Source organism: Scardinius erythrophthalmus (genome assembly GCF_964197995.2).
Source record: "Scardinius erythrophthalmus genome assembly, chromosome: 22".
NCBI lineage: Eukaryota > Metazoa > Chordata > Actinopteri > Cypriniformes > Leuciscidae > Scardinius > Scardinius erythrophthalmus.
The window spans coordinates 19,399,665-19,413,739 of NC_138242.1; the positions used below are offsets into that span (position 1 = coordinate 19,399,665).

The following is a 14,075-nucleotide window of genomic DNA, read 5'->3' on the forward strand; positions in this document are numbered from 1 at the left end:
AACTTGAGAGCCCTGTGAAGGCTTAAGTACACAGAGCAAAATGAGATAATTAACGAGGAGATTGAAAATGCACAGGTGAATGGCATAACTAATTAAACAGACTGAGGCAAACTAGATCTCAGGACGAATCAAAAACACAATGCAAACAACAGAACAGGGTATAAATTTTAAAACTTCAGCTAAAACTTGTTTATTTCAGTTAGTTGCAGAGGCAGCATTTCTATTTTTTTTAATCAATTACTTTTAATAGTTTTTGTTAACAATAACTTACCAATGCTAACCAATACCAATAAAAAAAAAAAAAAAATCATAATAATAATAAAACATCTCTAAAATCATCCGATGGCCAAAATGGTAGTATATATATATATATATGTACATCCTACATAAAATATTGATAAAAGTTATCACAGAATAACGACTCGACCCAAGCTATGAGTTTTTTGGTGAACTATTCATGTAGGAGAGCGCGGGGCACAACCTAACGCGGGGTTAAATGCAACACAGACTTTTTACATAGTTAGTCAGGGTCAAGTAGGCTGTGTTTCCGCTCTTTTTTTCTCGCTGCCAGAAGACGGTCTCCCGCGGATTTGTGGAAAGTTTTGATAAGATTTCGTGAAGATACTGGACAAAGAGTGTTTTGACACCATGCAAGTAAATATTTTCATCATATGTTTTTTTTTTTCGGTTTCTGAGTTGGGTGGGTACGTCACCAAATCTAACTTTATATTAGCTTAATCACTGTCTTGTTGGCTAAAACATACTATTTTGAAACATGTCAGCATCTCGTTTAACTGTTGGCTAGGCTTAAAATATTTTTTACAGAGCGGGGTTAGTTGTAGCAGTGTTATAACTAAGCCGCCAAGTGTACAACGATAATGAAATGAAAAAAGGGAGCCACACAACTTTTCACGTTTGAGTATATATTTATTTTGCCACAATTATCTTTGTTGGACTTTCACAAACAATGTTGGAATTTAAATGTCAAAGTATGATTTTTTTCACATTTGTTGCATTGATCATTTGTTTATTTATTAAGAATATAGCCTGTTTTTCATGCAATAAACCCTATAAAATGTGATTTTAGGCTCGTTTTTAATATTATTACTGTTATTATTATTAATAATAATAATTTTGCATGCAGCTGCCACACACAAATATAATTCAATTGCAATTATAATATTTGACGACTTTATTTATTTATTTATTGCAATATTGTGCAGCCCTCATATCTCTATCCATGATAGTGATCCATAACAGAAGGATGATTGGATGAGGAATGCATGTATGGATATCTATTTATACAGATGCACAAAACATATCAAACTATACAGATAAAATAGTACTGAATTCTGTGTGTTACACACAAGTGTTACAACTAACCCCTCTGTCTGTTACAATTAAGTTGTAACATTTGCACTTCTGTCACTTTCAATGCAAATGTACGCAAATGGTAGGTCCTAGAAATAAACTTTAAGTGTTCATTTGTAGCAGAGATGTGTATTTTGCTTGTGTAAATAAAAAAAAAGATTAATCTAATTTAATTATTTTTTAACTAAGCCAAAACCAAAATGTGTTAGGTTGTGCCCCGTTCTCCCCTATGCATGAGCTCTGCTTGACAGAATAAACAACCAAAAATGAATTAATACAGACATTCAAAGAACACCCATTTATTCATACACAGGCAGTACTGTTTACAGAGAGATAGACTCCTCAAGGAAGAAAGATTTATATGCAGCGTACACTGTGCCTAAACGCTTTTAAAAGAATTTGTAATACAAGGCAGTTACAGTAGCAAATGAATATTAGAGGGTTTTTGTATATAATACAGCCAAGTGACTCATTGAGCTTGTAAATAACATGCAATTTAAAGCTTTTAAAATCAGTCCCACGGCCTCCAGACTCCCACATATAAAACATCAATTTGAATCCGAATTTGCTCTCCCCTGAGAGTCTATCAATGCAAAAAGCAAGCAAAATTCTTCTGACACAGATTTAACAGTGGATTCAATTATTTCTACATTTGCCCTCAAAAAAAAAAAAAAAAAAACCTTGATCTTGTTCTGTCGCAGATGCCAAATTAAACTTCAGAGACGTCCTACGAGGACACGAGAACTTCCATTTTAATTAAACAACATTTTTAATGAGTGGCAAGGAACAAAATGAAAATAATAAATATGTGAATTATGCACATATCACCAAGATAAATCACAGCGTTGCCACATCTGTTGTAGATTTTCGCTCAATTAGTCCTAAGCACATAGTGTTTTCCGAAAGCACAGTTTGGCATAATGGGATGAGCCATTGTAAGCCAGTAATTCACGCCTGAAGTTATTGAAGTAATGACACTGCGGTGCCATATAGTGCATGAATGTTTATTGAAATGACACAAAACTATATCAAGTCTGAGCACCTGTGAAATTGAAGTTTGTAATATATTGCAGTCATAAAACAACAGCTCAAGAGTGTTTATTGAGGTATAGTGTCGAGAGAAAAAAAGGTCTGTTCATTCTGCAATTCACATTGGTGGGTGTGAATATGTGTATGAGCAAGTATTATGAAAATGCTTTACAGTACCTCCTCTTTTGTTTAGCTTTGCGTATCCAGGTGCATAGCCACTAGTGAAAACTGAGGAGCTGGTGAAGGCATTGTGGGGGAGAGGTGTGACCAGAGCTTCATCACATTTTTCTGTAGAAGAAAAAGAGAGAGAGAAAAAAAAAACATTACGATCACACGAAATAACACAGCATAAAGCAGTGAAGCAGCACTTAAATTTCACATTTATTTTAGGAGAGTGAAAGCACCCTTGCCACAAGATGCAGGAAGAAATGAGAGATGCCAATGTTTACTGAGCTGAGATACACATCATGGCAGACCTTTTCTGACTGCAGGCTCCATTAACACCAGCATATTAAAGAGTCAAAGCATTTGGAGGATAGAGGCTGTGCTCCCGCTGGTCATTACTCAGGTCTGAGGGCTTCACGGTTACAAGGCTAAAATGCCAAGACAAGTAATCTTTTCCCAGAAGATATGAAGAAAATTAACACTGAGCTGGTTTTAGTCATCATGTTCATGAAAATACAAGATGTGTGGCTTGATGTGTTATAAAAATTGTAATTATTAAGTGACGATTAGCTTATCAATTGTTGATCAGTTCCAGCAGGATCAGCTATATGTTCAGTAATACAAGTAGTGGGTGACGTGCGCAACAAACACCCTCAAATTATAAAAGTGTAGCACCAGGACTGGCATATTCAACAACATGTCTTTATAAATAATGATAACTGCAAACACTGTGATAGAGTGTTAAAGGTAAATGGCAACATGCCCAGTGTAGCAATGTGTTATCGTTTGACTTAAAGACAAATTATGTTTTGTTTAAAAGCCGAGTTTTATGCTTCACAAAATGTGGATAAAGGGTTAGAAATGGAGAGAAAAAAAATGTATACACAGTAAATTCATACAACACATAACCTTATTAAAATACACCAATCATATTTTTATGTAACAATACATTTTATTTTATATTAATAAAATCGTATATACTGTGTATATATAACTTTATATTATGTATATCATGATATTTATTATAATAAATATAATAAATATTTGTAATACAGAATATTATATAAAATGTTACATTTCTTTCACGCTACTTCAATTTCTTTAAAATTAGTTCACTTTATCTTTCTTTATTTTTATTCAATTTAATTGTCAATGAAAATAGGCTATATCATGATTATGGTATTATTTGGAATCGTCAGTGTTTAGCGATTTAATGGATTGATAAATTTTTTTTAACAATAAACCATGAAAATTCCTGAAAATTGTAATTCCTAATGTGATGCATACTGTAAAAAAAAAAAAAAAAAAAAAAAAAAAAAAAAAAAACTTTTTTTTTTCAGTGTACACTTGACATAAAAGTGATAAAAAAAAAAATCATAATTAGACAAAAAGCGACAGTCCAGATGTGTTTCCAAATGTGTACCAAATAAGATTTCATGCTGTTGTCCTTTCTCATACAACAGTGTATGCCAAACTGTACAACTATCTGAATGACGAATGGCAAGAAATGATATGACATGCAAAGACAGCTTCCAGACACAAACTGTCCCAGAAGAGCCACAGCAGAAATGACTGATAGCGGCAGTTTGGTGTATTCAATATGAAAACACATCCGCTATATTTGCTTTCAGCCGTTACTAAATCAGAAACCCTGGACGAAGGGAGGACTTGCTCATTCTGTATGTGAGAAGGGTAGACACATCTGACATCTGATTTTAATGAGCATCTGCCATGTTCAAACAATATTTAGCTATTTGTCTCCAAATCCCAAGTCAAATCAGTCTTTTGACCAGGACTATCAAACAGAAATGCATTCACATATGGCTGTCTAAACCAAGATCTACATCTTTTATAACTCTTGTTCTCACCAGACAATCCCCATTACTCAGATGACACACGAAAACAGTACACTCTGTCATTTGTGCCTTCTCAACCTGTTGGTGGATAGCAGAAGTACCCAATTACAGTTGACATTATAGTGTCAAACTGGCATAATTACTGTCATCTGCATTGCATTACAGTGACAGATGGAAAACAAACAATTAATGATTTAAGAAAATAAACCATTTTAGTTTCTCTTTAGAACCCAGTGCTAAAATATGTAGACTTGCTTCAGGGAGTAAAGATGAGCATCCAATCATCTATGTCAACTGAAAAATGGTAGTGCACGTCCCGAAGACTCAAATAAGGCTATGATAATACTAAAGGTCTGTGGTTGTTCACTCTAAATACAGTTCAGCAAGAGAAAGGTAAGGAGAAGTTAGAAAAGACAGAGTGCAAAAGATGCTGTAGCTTAGTGGTTAACCCTCTGAGGTCGGCAAACGCGCCAGCGCGTTTTGCTGGATTTTCTTCACATTGTAGCACTATGAACTTAAATTACTCCATCATTTATGGTCATACAGAAAAAAGAAATATAAAAAAAGAATCTGTGATATTTCTACTTTTGTATGTGTCCACTTACAATCAAATCAAAACATTGTGCTTTTGTAAAATAAAGAAAATAAACAGGGTGTGCGTTCTGCCTCTCCGTCGCGGTCAACTTTTTTTTCTTGAGCACGTCTATAAACTGAAACAAAACTCAGCGAATTACTGTCACACATTTATGAGCCATATACCTTTATAAACATTTAAGTGTGTACTTTTAAATGATCGGATTCAAACTGAAAACAAATTTTCTCTGTTTAAGTAATTTGTATAAAACCAACAAGATGTCCAGCTTCTCAAACGCTTCCTAATTATTTTTAATTTGAACACGCCCACTCGCGCAAAAGATATTCACATGCAAATCTCCACATGGAACGCGAACGCGCTCGTTACCTCAGAAACAAAACACCAAAACACTTCACAAGTCTCTGCTTTTCGTCGAGTTTGAAAGACGCGCCCTCAGCTTACATTGGATTTAGGCTACCTCAGAAGAAAAAGAACGCGATTTGAAGACAAGAAAGAAGTAAGGTAAGAAATTCTTACATATTAGTTTGTTATTGTTGCATAAATTTCACATTGCAGTTGAACTGTTGCTAGATATATGGTGAATATTATAATATTTAGACCCATGTTTACAGTTACTGTGTTTGTGGATATCTGCTCAAATGTAGATACCGGTATGTATATGGTAACCATAATGTTTTATATTTGAGCGCGATCGCGTTTGAATGTATCATATTTTGGATCGTGATCACATTTGAATGTATCTGCATATTTTGGATCGCGATCGCGTTTGAAAAGCACCAAACAGCTTCATGTTTTTACTATTATCTCTAGGGATGTCCCGATCAGGTTTTTTTGCCCTCGAGTCCGAGTCCGAGTCATTTGATTTTGAGTATCTACCGATACCGAGTCCCGATCCGATACTTCTATAATACATAAAAAAAGAATAAAGAAGAGCGAAAAACAGATCCAGGATGTTCCTTATTTTTTTATTTAATTCACCTTATTTTAACATTCAACATCTCTGTAAACAAACAGAGCACTTCTGTGAGGTAGCTTGAACAATCAAGTAATAAATAACATAAATTCTTCACTTTTGGACTTAGTGCAACAGTAATTATAAAAAAAGTTTTGATATATAAACAAATAGCACCTCAACTTAAAATACCCAGCAGGTATGTAAACAAATAAAAACATAAAAGTGCCACAGTGTTTGCAAAGCCAGTAATGTGCTTTTAGGAACTGCACTCGCCGGTTTCACGCCGGTTTCACACCGCAAGCGTCAGCGGCGCGTGAGCAGTGCGTATTTTTTTCACCGTCCACGTTAATCAATGAGTGCATTCACACCGGGAGCAGGAGCAGCGCGTGAGCGTCCAGCAGGAGCGTCACATGAACAGCAGTGCAGCGGGGGTTTCGGCGCCGAGTCTATTTTTGCTGCGCCGCTTACGCTGAATTAAAGTGACAATGCATTGATCATGGCCAAAATACACCGCAGTTTTATCCAAAAAGTGCATTAATGATATCTATTGTGTTTTAAACAGTCGATCAAATGACCAACAGCAATTTAAAAAGAAAACAAATGTCCAAAAACAAACTTGTTGCCAGAACAATAAAAACAAAGATGAACCAAAAGTTATATAAATGAAATTATTAATAAAATAAGCTTCTTGACAAGTCTTTTCTCTTAAATGTATTTGAAAACGAAATAAAGCAATGCCAACTTATCCATTATAGAGTACTCTGTCTGTAGGCTACACAACCCGCGGTTCAGCCGCGCCTGACAAACGCTGCCAGTGTGAAAGCAAAACGCGCGTGTCCTGCTCCTGCTCACCATACGCTCTGCTAACGCGTGCAGTGTGAAACCGGCGTAACTCTGTGCCACCGCATAACTATAGATGTGTTAAAAAATAATGAGAATATATATACATATATATCCGAGTCCAGATCGGGAGGTAACGTCCGATTCCGATCGAGTCTGAAACCACGTGATCGGGCCCAATTTCCGATCACGCGATCGGATCGGGACATCCCTAATTATCTCATTTCATATCATCATAACGAATGGAAACATTTGAAATAACATGATAATCAATATATTTTTCTCTAGCTTAGTTGTTACTGAAATATTTTGGAAGATTTACAGGCTGCTATAGGTTAATGTTATTGTTATTATTATTTTATGCAGCACTGCGCATAGCCTATGCCTACAAGGCACAACAAACCTGGTGTTCATTATATTATATATTGTTGGAAACATTTATGTGTGTGTGTGTGTGTGTGTGTGTGTGTGTGTGTGTGTGTGTGTGTGTGTGTGTGTGTGTGTTCTGTGAATTTTAAAAAGCAATTTTAACCAGAAAAATCTAAAATTTATTCCCAAAATAGTGCAGGCCTTTCTCTTGATATCAGTATGTTCACTTTTTTTTTTCAGGGCCCAGATGCCACTCCTGCTGACTTCAACATTCACATGAGTCTCTGTACATGAACATGGTAAAGTGAAAATCAAACACCTTGGAAATGAAAGGTATGTACAATGTTTTTAGGAATGGCACAAAGGTCTCTGTCTTTGGAGAACTGTTTTCAATGAGTGCTTTTTTGTCATTTGTTGTGTATCTTTGGATTCTGTTGTAAATAAATCCCAAAAAATCTAAAAGCCATTCTTTTTTAAATCTCCTCATTCTTTGTGCAAGGTTGCTCAGAATGATAGGGCCTGATGGCTCCTAATAGGGCCGTTAGGGGAGGGTCTTTGTCTTTCTCAGGTGTGAAAAGCTATTAAAAAAAGCTTTTTTCATAAAGCTTTTTCACACAAAACACGTAAAATTTTTAAATCAATATATTGTCTTATCTGAGCAGTCAGGGTGATTTTCACATAGTTTTAGAGCAAATATTCTAGGCTACGTCATACAATTTTCAAAAGTCTTGTGAAGAAATAATCAGTATGGGTTTCATGACCTTATTTCAGTGAGAATTTTTTTTTGTATTTTCACAAACCACGCATAAATGTCATTATCTCAAAACAACAAACTTTTACACACATGCTGCTGATATATTATTGTAGCAGAGTTTGTGCTGAATACAGTGTAATTAGACTTTAGCCATGAAAATGTCACAAGTAACAGAAATAAGCGCAAATGTCAGAGCATGTCAGAACACCTCCAGGGCCCAGAAAACAGCTCAGACCCCAGAGGGTTAAAGATCTTGGCTGGTAACCAAAAGGTTGTAGGTTCAGAACCCTGCCAAGAGACATCATCACTGCGTCCTTGAGCAAAGCTATTAACCTCAGGACGTCACGGATTGACCACGCAATAAATGTACTGGATATTTGGATAAAAGTTTCAGCTAAAAGCCAAGATCTGGCCTGTACAAGCCGATAACAGTTTAAAATGAACTGATCATGTCTTTAATTTACTGAAAGTGAAAAATCAAAGAAAGACTCACTGGTCTGTCATAGATACACTTTCAGGGTAAATCATCGTGGAATAAGCCAAAGAACTAAAGTTTTTCCGAAGCTTTTCCGATAATTTATGAGTATGCCTTCATGAGGGTCCCTATCTATTAGTTGCCAAGCCTCACTGCTGTCACAGCGCTATAATTCGCTTTGTAGAAGCTTAAACTAGAAATTTATGTGACATTATTATTTTGGAAGCTTATGGTCATAATTTTGGCACGGAAAGCGCAAAGGACTGTTTGACTTGCGAACACCACAAAGGAGCATCCAGAATCGCCTCAGATAAAAGGAAAAACAGCAAAAACGAGATGGATCGTATATCAGGATCGTGGCAAAGACACATTACTGAGAGACCTGCAAATCGTTGTTCGATCCTAAAACAAATTTCACTGTATTCCAAAGAGGAAGACGAAAGAGAAAGATGTCACAAAATAGATTTACTTGTCCATGTGACATTTTCCTCTGCACATATATCTCTGCCCTGAGCAAATAGCACAACTGTCTCAGACGATCGCCGGCAGAATGACCAAAATCATGACATATCTTATCTAGCATTCATTCACAACATGTCAGCTAATTTTTCAAATTAGACAAAGAGGAACTACAGTACTACATTTTTATGATTCATTTAAGTCTGTACTATTCTCATTATCTTGGTTCATTTGGTGTAGTATTGAGTGTTCAAGATATGCCATTTTAAATTATTTTCCCTATCCGTTGTTCTTTATCCATAAGTCTACATAACTGTACTTTCTGAACAGACTTTCAGTGGGAAACACTGCTGGTTGTTATTGGCGGGTTATGAGTCCGATTCACCTTGCCCGAGGAAGGCACATCACTTTACTAGCCAGCATGTTCATTATCTCATGATTCTCTCATTTACAGAGCTCTTCCGTCCTGCCAAGACTGCCTTTTTCCCAAAGCATTTAAAGCCTGTTTTATGTAAAATTAGTTTTCTCACAGTATGTGTGCCACGATGACAGTGAAAGGCACCTGTGCAATGTTCTGGTGATTAGATTAAATCCAGAAAATTCTATATGCATCTCCCTAATCAGTTTACTAGCTGGAAAGACTGAAATATTCTACATAAGCATATGAAGACCGGCTCACATCATCACATCAGATGTCTTTTTGTTTCATTGTTTGCACATTAGATATATACATCAGGACATAACACATTTTTTTCCATAAAGTTTTGGGACATTGGATGTTTTTGCAAAGTTTAGCTGGGCTTTGATGTTTGTTTAACGCTTGCATCTTTCACATGATGAACACAGTGTGAGTGTGTGTGTTTGTGTGTGTGGTTCAGGTATTTTTGAATTTTGGTCCCTATGAGGAAAACAGCTTATAAATCATAGTAATGTTGTTGTTGTTTTTTGGGAGGAATCTAAAAATGCAGAAAGTTTTCTGTGATGTGTAGGTTTAGGGCTAGGGGATAACCCTAATAAAAATATAATGATATGTGTGTATATATATATATATATATATATATATATATATATATATATATATATATATATATATATATAATGAAAATGATCTATAATATATATGATGCTAAAAAATCGTCATGTATATGGAAGGTCCCCGCATAAAACATGAAACACTCAAGATATGTGTGTGTGTATGTGTGTTATAAAAATAATGTTTTCTATTTTTATTATATTTTAAAATGTACTTCATGCCTGTGATGGTAAATTTACACCTGCATATACACATGCAAGGATGCTAATCGTTTATATTTAGCAGAAAATTTGATTATTTAAATTAGACTGATGTTAGCTGCAGGCCAGGCTGGGCTGCTGTGTGGGGAGAACATACCAGAAGTCACTTCTTGCCAAATAATTCAAATGTACTTTTTATATAACAACGTCTCTCGAGGTGTGTGAACTCTTGCAGTGCTTTGACTCAGTAGCTGTGCTCCAGGTGATCTGCCCTGTGATGTTCTTTAGTTGTTTGGCCTTTTTTGTTGGGGCCAATGAATCCTCTGAGAAATCCCATCGGCACAAAGCAAGCATGGGGAAGTTACACTGCTGCAGCCATTCACTAAGTTTTAGTACCTGTATGTAGTATATACATATATATACTGTATATATAATGTCATTATATATATATCATTTCATATATATACAGTGAGGAAAATAAGTATTTGAACACCCTGCTATTTTGCAAGTTCTCCCACTTGGAAATCATGGAGGGGTCTGAAATTGTCATCTTAGGTGCATGTCCACTGTGAGAGACATAATAAAAAAAAAAAATCCAGAAATCACAATATATGATTTTTTAACTATTTATTTGTATGATACAGCTGCAAATAAGTATTTGAACACCTGTCTATCAGCTAAAATTCTGACCCTCAAAGACCTGTTAGTCTGCCTTTAAAATGTCCACCTCCACTCCATTTATTATCCTAAATTAGATGCACCTGTTTGAGGTCGTTAGCTGCATAAAGACACCTGTCCACCCCATACAATCAGTAAGAATCCAACTACTAACATGGCCAAGACCAAAGAGCTGTCCAAAGACACTAGAGACAAAATTGTACACCTCCACAAGGCTGGAAAGGGCTACGGGGAAATTGCCAAGCAGCTTGGTGAAAAAAGGTCCACTGATGGAGCAATCATTAGAAAATGGAAGAAGCTAAACATGACTGTCAATCTCCCTCGGACTGGGGCTCCATGCAAGATCTCACCTCGTGGGGTCTCAATGATCCTAAGAAAGGTGAGAAATCAGCCCAGAACTACACGGGAGGAGCTGGTCAATGACCTGAAAAGAGCTGGGACCACCGTTTCCAAGGTTACTGTTGGTAATACACTAAGACGTCATGGTTTGAAATCACGCATGGCACGGAAGGTTCCCCTGCTTAAACCAGCACATGTCAAGGCCCGTCTTAAGTTTGCCAATGACCATTTGGATGATCCAGAGGAGTCATGGGAGAAAGTCATGTGGTCAGATGAGACCAAAATAGAACTTTTTGGTCATAATTCCACTAAACGTGTTTGGAGGAAGAAGAATGATGAGAACCATCCCAAGAACACCATCCCTACTGTGAAGCATGGGGGTGGTAGCATCATGCTTTGGGGTTTTTTTTCTGCACATGGGACAGGGCGACTGCACTGTATTAAGGAGAGGATGACCGGGGCCATGTATTGTGAGATTCTGGGGAACAACCTCCTTCCCTCAGTTAGAGCATTGAAGATGGGTCGAGGCTGGGTCTTCCAACATGACAATGACCCGAAGCACACAGCCAGGATAACCAAGGAGTGGCTCTGTAAGAAGCATATCAAGGTTCTGGCGTGGCCTAGCCAGTCTCCAGACCTAAACCCAATAGAGAATCTTTGGAGGGAGCTCAAACTCCGTGTTTCTCAGCGACAGCCCAGAAACCTGACTGATCTAGAGAAGATCTGTGTGGAGGAGTGGGCCAAAATCCCTCCTGCAGTGTGTGCAAACCTGGTGAAAAACTACAGGAAACGTTTGACCTCTGTAATTGCAAACAAAGGCTACTGTACCAAATATTAACATTGATTTTCTCAGGTGTTCAAATACTTATTTGCAGCTGTATCATACAAATAAAAGGTTAAAAAATCATACATTGTGATTTCTGGATTTTTTTTTTTTAGATTATGTCTCTCACAGTGGACATGCACCTGCGATGACAATTTCAGACCCCTCCATGATTTCCAAGTGGGAGACCTTGCAAAATAGCAGGGTGTTCAAATACTTATTTTCCTCACTGTATATATATATATAATGTATTTATTTTTTGCTGTTGGAAAAAAAAAACTTGCAGTATTGTATCTGTTCACTGCAGTATGAAGACAAACAATCAAAGATGAAAAATTTATGTCCCCAGGACTGTTAGACAGATTTAATACCAGCAGCACAAAAAATAATCATATTGCATAAAAAAAAAATCTAAACAGGCATAACTGTCCCTCCTTTGTCTTCTATCTTAATGTGCACCTGTGCTTGATGATCACATCTTGTCCCGCTGGCTACTAGCTGTCAGCTGAGTGTTTCCTGAAAGCTGAAGGGGGCATTTTAATCATAGTCAGGTCTCGACTGACTGCACTGTTCAGGTAAAACTGAGTGATCAGCCTCTATGCAAGATCAAATTCTGTTTTTTCCTCGTTCAATTCAGTGAACATCTGACAACTCTGATTTGCCACAGCTCCCAGGTACATTTGATCGTGTGTGTGTGTGTGTGTGTGTGTGTGTGTGTGTGTGTGTTGCCAGTCTCTCAGGTGAAGATGATGGATACACTTTTAGAGGAATGAAAGCATTTTGAAAAATGTCGCTGTCAATGTAAGTCACATGGTGCAGGAGAATCAGCTTAATGAGAATAATTACAACAATTTTATCTATGTAATGGCCCCTTTTTGGTTCAACAATAGATTATCATCTTATCGGTTCATAACTCATATCAAAGTTACATTCCACTCTTGAGGATTTGTAACAGAGAATTATGATAATATGAAAAGAAAGTGATGATGTGAATTGTGCGTAACTTCCTAAACCTGATTACAGGAGATTCATAGACATTTTGGAATATACATCAAATTTGGCATTCAAAATCTAATCTAATGGAAATAAAAATAAATATGATGCAAAAGGATGTAAAATTAATAAGAAATATGTAAGATTCAAGCAAAAGCAGGACATCCTAAGTACTAAGAAATGTGGAAATGTCAGATAATATCATTTGTAAAGAAAAAAATAGCAGATATATATATGTAGAAATATAGTAAAATGAGAAAAGAAACATAACAAATACATAACCACTGTCTCACAACTCCATCTCTATATATTATTTTGAAATATAAAGTTATGGAAATATGGGATATGAAATATACATTGGGGCTAATACAAATTGACTGTTAATTATATTATACATATATTATACATATTACATTTTATGGCCAATAATAAAAAAATGGCTGATATGAATTTCTATGATTCTCAATTCTGTATGAATGTATGCATTACAATATTATCTTGCTCAGTATAAAAAAATAGTCAAACCAAAGATTCAGACACCAGATATAATTTTTATAATAATAATAATTATTGCAGGACACTTAATTTAATTTTTGTAAGTGAGGATAGCAAAATAAAGTAAACTGTCACATATTATACCCAAATTCTTCATACAGTGTACTACCAGTAAAATTGCTAAAAAAATTATTCAGACACTTTGACCTGACCATGTTTTGCTGAAGTGTTTTTTCTTTAATTGCTAATGTGAACTTTTTACACCACAGACTGAACAAAATTAAGCATTGCTTGGTAATTGGTTGACCTAAATTGGTATTATCTAATTGTGTACTTAAATTTAACAGCTGACAGCTATTCAACCTAATTCATTTGTGAGACAGTCTAACAAAAGGATGGCCAAAACCAGTGAAATATCAACTGATTTGATAACTTTGAGTTCTTGTCATATTCTATTGCCATTTTCTAAACTATAGCAAATAAACTGTGATAATGTGAGAAATGTCTGCATAAATTAGATATATTTTGAGATTCTCTAAATATTACATTGAACAGTGTTATTAAATTAGTGTTATTAAATATTAACTTTAAAAGATAAACTTTGATCATTAGATGACAACAAAGATCATCTAAATCTAAAAATAGA

General features: G+C 35.8%; 1 protein-coding gene across 1 annotated transcript in view; it reads right to left on the bottom strand.

Annotated features, from left to right (window-relative positions):
- Nucleotides 1-14,075, bottom strand: part of cntnap2a (contactin associated protein 2a) — a 470,798-nt gene that overhangs the window by 289,956 nt on the left and 166,767 nt on the right. The window contains exon 2 of the mRNA XM_081353019.1: nt 2,578-2,688. Within this exon, the coding sequence (XP_081209145.1) occupies nt 2,578-2,688 (111 nt within the window). The remainder of the gene's footprint in view (nt 1-2,577; nt 2,689-14,075) is intronic.